This window comes from Delphinus delphis, chromosome 8 (assembly GCF_949987515.2).
Source record: "Delphinus delphis chromosome 8, mDelDel1.2, whole genome shotgun sequence".
Classification (NCBI taxonomy): Eukaryota; Metazoa; Chordata; class Mammalia; order Artiodactyla; family Delphinidae; genus Delphinus; species Delphinus delphis.
The window spans coordinates 99,891,964-99,899,308 of NC_082690.1; the positions used below are offsets into that span (position 1 = coordinate 99,891,964).

General features: G+C 38.2%; 1 protein-coding gene across 1 annotated transcript in view; it reads left to right on the forward strand.

Moving 5' to 3' along the window:
* Positions 1–553: 553 nt before the first annotated feature.
* The window catches only part of LOC132430321 (oocyte-secreted protein 2-like), a 7,325-nt gene continuing 533 nt past the window's right edge, over positions 554–7,345 (forward strand). Inside the window, exons 1-3 of the mRNA XM_060019710.1 lie at positions 554–617; positions 6,014–6,192; positions 7,226–7,329. Of these exons, the coding sequence (XP_059875693.1) occupies positions 554–617; positions 6,014–6,192; positions 7,226–7,329 (347 nt within the window). The remainder of the gene's footprint in view (positions 618–6,013; positions 6,193–7,225; positions 7,330–7,345) is intronic.

Below are 7,345 nucleotides of genomic sequence, written 5' to 3' on the forward strand. Positions count from 1 at the left end.
TTTATGGAAGAATTAACAGAGATGAATTTGTGGATTTTCTTGAGGTCAAGAAAGGTGGTTTTTCTTTAGGTCTCTGTCTCAGGGATTCAAGTCACTTTATCATCTCTACTGCTGATTCTTCCACAGCCAAACCCGTAGAAATTAAGAAATAATAGTCTTTTGATTTCAAATATGTACGATTTAGGTTATTCAGCATATTAGATGACACCTGAAAATTACCTAGTGAAAAGAGTTTTCTATGCTTTAGTGTTTTTGGAAGTGTGTGCCTTGCCAGCTTCTCAGATGATTTTAACAGGCCTCAGGCACACACAGTTATCAATTAGCACTTTTCACCTGATGGGCCTCTTTGAGCATCGGAGTTGGGGTAATCAGGAGACCAAAACCTCAGGTTTTAGTTGGTTGACACTGTGGAAACCACCCCGTGGGTGATCTAACTAAGTAGCAAAATGAAGGCAGCTGAGCATGGGATGCCATTATAAAATCACTTAAGCTGTTCCCACTTCCTATGTCCCAAGGAGTCCTGGGCTGGGGGTCCGCTCACATGGAGGTCTCTATGGCTTCAGAAATCTTGATTCTCCTTGCTGCCTTGATTTGGCCTTGCGCTGAGAACATCAACGGTAAATGAGTTAGAGAATGCTTCCTTGCAGGGTTCCTCAGAATGACTGCTATTCATCCTTCCAAGCAGGTGCTCTACCCCCTATAGAGATCTGATCTTACCATTTGCTAGAAAAGAAGGACTTTCAGGCCAACTGGACTTGAGTCTTTATATCGAGGACACATTTTAACTTTCTGCCTAAATGTCTGAGATGTTTCTTTCTTCTATGTTATGATCTTCTATCGGAATCCTCATTTGCAGAGATTCTTCAGAAATAGTCCTCAGCTCTATGTTTTAGGCTGCCCTTTTGAACTCACTGCCAATTACCAGTACTTGGTGGTATTGTAAGATATTTGATTGTATCTTTACTGACCTTCCTCCTTCCAGGCCCTTCGTATTTCCCCTTGATGATGATACTGCTCTTTTGTTCTTTTTAAAATTCCATCTGGCCTTCACTCATGTTAAATTCATCAGCAGTTCTGCAAAGCCAATAGGATAAAGCTAAATCAGTGTCTGGTCTGTCTATAAATTGATTCAATATCTTTTCTATTATACCTGGAGTGTTCTCCACTTTTTTTGTGTTATCCAGATGCTTCCCAGCTTCAAGCCCAGACTAAATTTCAACTAGTCTAAGGCAGCATTTCAATATTACTTTTTGTGTTCTCTAAGTTTTTTTAAAAGTCACTTGATGTTCCTGTTTCCTTCTGCTTGAAGTGGGGTCTTTTCTGGGGAAATGATATGTGAATTTCTTACCCATTTGGCCTATAAGCCCTTTCTGAACAAGAACCACATTTAGTTTCTGATCTTTCCATTTTACCTAAGATGAATCTTTCAGAATGCCTAGGTTACTGCAGCTCGCCCTGCGGCAGTTAATTATTGGCATTTCAGTGATTTCAATAATTTAATTCCATACATGTGGAGAAAGGGCAGTGACCTGTGAGTCGGAGAAGAATTCCAGTTATCTGGGAGGGGGGAGTAGGGTGTTCAGGCCTGGCTATGGTACATGATGCTTGGGTGTAAGGAAGGTTCTACCGCAGTTAGTGTACGCACAGCTATGCATGTTCCTCAGGCTTTTTCTCAAACCATTTCTCAGCTACTTGAGACACAAGCTCAGAATGTCAAACTGAAACTTGACCCTAAAACTAGTATGAACAAAAAGTAGTGAAGCCAGAAGCATGGACTTCCAGTATGTCCATATCCACTTACCCTTTTGAATCTATCTTAATCCAGTTGTTGGAACCTTTATTCATTTAGGAAGGATTTCCCTGGTAATCTTATCTAGCTGATGTTAGAACAATATTTTGAACACGTGGAGAGAGGTGATCTGGTGGTTACAATCACTGATGTAGAACACCTGCCTTCTCCAAAGCCTACTTTTGTCTTAAACATCTCCCTATATTTTCTTACTTTCTTGATGATGTATCCTTAAAAACCAAGAACTTCCAGGCTCAAATGTGCTGGAGGTATCTCGCTCATTAATCGTAGAACTATTTCTTCATGCTGGGAAGATTCAGATTTTCCAAAGGGTTTAAGAGAATCCTGGATGTCCTCCAAGGCCTACTAGGTCTCTGTGACTGGTTTGGGAACTTTCCTCGTCAAGATTTGAATGACTAGCTATTTTCGCTGTGTGATCTTAGTTTACTGCTTTGCAATGGATATGTAAATGAGCACTGTCACATAGGAAAGAAGATAGTAAATGACTATCTGACACATGACCAGCTGACTTACAGTCATGTTAGGCTTATCCGTGAGAAGTTTGAGATACTAAACTACTGATGGCAGATGGTCATTTTTTAAAAGTTTTATTTTTTTATAATTTTAAAAGGTTATACTCCATTTATAGTTATTACAAAATGTTGGTTATGCTCCCCATATTGTACAATACATCCTTGTAGCCTATCTTACACCCAATGGTTTGTACCTTCCACTTGCTCACCCCTATATGCCCCCCTCCCCACCAGTAATCACTAACTTGTTCTCTATATCTGTGGGTCTGTTTCTTTTTTGTTATACTCACTATAGTTCATTGTATTTTTTGGCTTCCACATAAATGATATCATGCAGTATTTGTCTTTCTCTGTCTGACTTATCTCACTTAGCATAGTGCCCTCCAAGTCCATCCATGTTGCTGCAAATGGCAAGATTTCATTCTTTTTTCTGGCTGAGTGGTGTTCTACTGTGTGTGTGTATATATATATATATATATATATATATATATATATACACCCCACATCTTCTATATCCATTCATCTGCTGATGGATGCTTAGGTTGCTTCCTTATTTTGGCAATTGTAAATAATGCTACCGTGAACATTGAGGTGCACGTAGCTTTTCATATTCGTGTCTTTGTTTCTTTCAGCTACATATATCAGATGGTCATTTTTAAAGACACTTGTTTATTACTTCCAATGACCACCTGTTGTCAATTCCTAAACTAAGATTCATCTATAGGGAAAGAATTTAATGAGTTCTTGCTGTGGAAAAATTATCTGATTCTTAGCATTTCTATAGTTACCATAGAGGAAGAGTTCACTAAGTAAATCTCTGAAGAGTATACGGTCAAAGTCAATTATGATTATGATTTGTGTCTTAGAGCACATGTACCAATAATTAATTTTTAGATGAGATATAAACTCCAATTATAATGTTTGGCACATAATGTACTATCAAGACTGGCATCAGTGACAAGTTATCTAAATTGCATTAGGAAGAAAATCTTGCCTCCTAATAATTTTTCTGACCACGTACTCATTCACCAGATATCCTCTAAATGCAGCTGTTAAGTAAGGCTTTAGACTTGGAACCCCTTACCAATTTACTCCTCACCTTATATTCTTCCTGTAGGAGATGATAGCTAGTTATCATCGTACCTGAGTCAAACTCCTATTGCTGCTTTGCTGTTTCATTTTTTCCTTCTGCCTTTAAAGACACACTGGTGGGGGACTGGAGGCATTGATCAGCCTTCGGCAGTGACTGAACTACTTATTTGTGGAACAAGAGGATACTACCTTTGTTTACTTTCTGGGTTTTGTTAGGTTCCAAAGAGAATTGATGTGCAAATGCTTTGGTTGTGGCTACATTCAGAACATATGTAGTAACTAAGGAGACCAATGAGAGTCTAGGAAATTTGTCTTAAATGTCAACCCAACCCATTGTAGCTTAAGTTCCAGTTACCGGGTAGAATTGCCCCCTGGAGTGAACTTAACCATTTCAGCCCGGTTTACATCTTGATCTGAGGCTCCAAGTACAATCAGTCTAATTGGCAGAACTTATATTCAAGCTGACTGTAAATCTTTGCTTTTGGTGGCCTTCACTGACTCATGAATATATTGTATTGCAGTCTACCAGTTTCTTTTAAGCTAATAAAGGTGTGTCTGCAGAATTCAAACCCCGTCCGGGCAGCAGCAAGAACTCTGTCTTCCTAAAGGGGAGATTACCAGCCAGGCTGTCACTCTCCTGTCCTTCCTTTCTTAAAGTAGAAATTCTGCAATTTCTGTTCATCTAGAAGTCCTGCGTGCAGGTACTACCATCGGCAAGGGCTGTGATTCAAATATATATATGTATCTGTGTTCTGTTTCACTGGGAATATAAAGAAAATTAAGAAATAAAATCCATGTTCAAAGTATTCTAGCTTTGATGATAGGTTGTATTACAGTTGCTTATATTAATGTCAAAATAAGATAAGCTTTAAACCCTGTTACTCTAGCTTTTGTAAAACACGAAGAGGCTGTATCAGATGAGGTCAAGAATCATGTTTTGGGTTATGATTCTAATACCTTAATAAATATAGGATATATACTGGATATCTAAGAATAGTCTGTTTGCTTGGAAAAAAAGCTTTTGAAAAGTGTTTATTTCTCATTTGTGTCAATAGATATATAAGGTGTATATTGTGACTTGCTTCTTTCTCATAATTGTTTTTAGATTTATATGTTTATAGGTATAACTATAATTTATTTTCCACGTTGTATGGAATTTGATTATATAAATGCATTTCAATTTATTTCATCATTCTTCTGTTGGTGATTTGGCCTGGAGTATTTTGTTCATATTTTTAACAATATGTTTCATTTACATTTGAACATTTGTTCATTTACATTATTATTGCTAGTATACTTGTAATTTATTTATTTAAATTTTATTTATTTTTGGCTGCGTTGGGTCTTCATTGCTGTGCACGGGCCCTCTCTAGCTGCGGCGAGCGGGGGCTACTTTTTGCTGTGGTGCACGGACTTCTCATTGCTGGGGCTTCTCTTGCTGCGGAGCACGGGCTCTAGGCACGCGGGCTTCAGTAGTTGTGGCTCGCTGGCTCTCGAGCGCAGGCTCAGTAGTTGTGGCACACGGGCTTAATTGCTCCGCTGCATGTAGGATCCTCCCAGACCAGGGCTTGAACCCGTGTCCCCTGCATTGGCAGGTGGATTCTTAAAGACTGCACCACCAGGGGAGTCCTATACTTTGTAATTTATTGCAACCATCTTACTGCTTTTGTCTTTTTTGATTTGTTTTTTTGTCTTTTTACCTTTTCCTTTTTTGCCTCCTTCTATGTTGTTTGAAATTTGCTTATTTTTGTCCTTCATTCTATTTTGTTCTTCTCCAATTTGGAAGTTTTACCATCTAGTTTATTAGGTTCCACAACCACCCCCCCCCCACCCCCGACTACTTACCATGCATCTTTAAATACTAAAGCTAATAAATCTTTGCTTTCCTTCTGAACAACAGAAGGACCTATGAAATTTAACTCTGGCCATCCCCTGAGAACCTCTGGTTAATGACTGTCTAGCTCACTAAGTCAGAATCCAGTACACTTCATTTCCAAAGGGAAAATGACTCAATTAGAAATAGTGACTATTATGACTTACTGAAGATGCTCAGTGTAAAGGACAGAATGGGTTTTACGTTAAAATTTTCATAAAACTTCCATCCCAGACAGTAGATTTTCTCTCTGCAGACTATTTCCTCTTGTGGCTATGATTGTTTTCGGTTCTGGTTGCTCTAGATATGAATTCTACCATACCAACTTTCCTCCTTTTCCCTCTTTGAAAAGTATTACAGAGAATACATCATTCTTCTAATGTACTGCAGTTTACTTCTGTCCCTTCTGTGTAGTCCTAACTATATCATGCTCTTTGGAATCTAATTTCTTTAAGAGGAGGCAGGGGGCTAGAAGATAATGATGTTCTTGTGTATTGATTTTTTTCCCTGTGAAAGAACTGAAATTTACTTATTGGAGGCTATAATTATGCAGATATTTTGGAAAGTAGTGGTAATATGAAAACCCCCATATGCTGTTCTTTAAGCTGTGATAACCTTTGCCAGAGAAAGGAACATCTTTTATCACAAAGGGTGTAGCTGGATGTTCTTTGAGCTCCCGCTTAAGATAAATACACATCTGACCTTTTCTCATGATTCTTTCTGCAGTGAAAATAAGTTGTTCTATGGACTGGCTGATGGTCTCTGTAAGCCCATGTGCAAACAGCAGCAATTTGTATATATTTGCTGATGAATTATATCTGGGATCGGGTTGCCCTGTGACTCGGATACAAACATATGCCTATGATTTTATATACCCTGTGCATGACTGTGGGATCAGGACAAAGGTAAGAATAATGATCATCTGTTAAAAAAACAAAACCAAAAAACAAACCTAGATATTTTTTCACAATTTTATGCCTGGTGCTAAAATTATTGTCCTGGTGTTTTTTGTTGTTTAAGAACAAATTTTGCTTCTAGTTAGAGTAATTTATGGATAGACGAGAATACAGTTCCGTACTCGGTCGCTGAATATTGAGTCCTCTTTGTGCATAAGGCTTAAAGCGCAGATTTCCAGACTCGTTAGTGAACTGATTTTAAGTTGTCTTTAGGCTTCTGTCGTATTTCACTAAAGCTCAGGAGATAGTTTTAAAGTCCATTCAATGTTCCTAATGTGAGAGGTCACCAATTCTGGGAAGGTATTATATATTCAACACATCTTTCAGGATGTGTGCCTCTGTGGGGACTAGATTTTTACTGGAATAAAATCTCTGTCAGTTATTTTGCCAGGCACAAATCTTAAAACTGTGTTGTTATCTTGGGGTGTTATCTTTTCATAGATCCCCAAATTTAAACAATTTATATTCATACTATAAAAGTATTTGGGGTCAATGCCTATTTAAAACTGTCACCTATGAATTAGATATTGTCTTTATTTTAGAAATGAGGGAGCTAGAACTTCAGAAGGTGCTTTAATAATTTGCCCAGGGATGCACAGCCAGTTGGTGGTAGTTTAGATGCCCAAACAGGAGGATTCCCCTCCAAAGCTTATGTTTTAAACCACTCTGTTATTTGATCTCCAAATCATCTTTCTCAGAAGAACTACTGAAAACCTTTTGTTAACGCATGATAAACATAGCTCTGAGTGACAGTTTCAGATTGCTCCTATGTACTGCTAAGATTTTTTTCCAGGTACTTTAAGTTCACTCTTACAGATAACACTCCTCTTCTGTCCCAGTGGGTTTGTCAGATCTTTGTATGTACCTGAAAGTGACAGTAGCCATTTCTGAGACCTTGAATGTTTTCTACTTCCTATTCAAATGTGTACCTGCCCCCTTTGTTACTAGAAATATCTTCTACTTAACCTTTGTGCTCTCCTAGGTTGTTTCAGAGGATACTCTCCTTTTTCAAACAGAGGTGTACTTTAACCCTAGGAATATACATTGTGACCATCAGAAAATCCCTTTGGAATGTTCTGCCTCTAGGTGAGTCCAACAGACC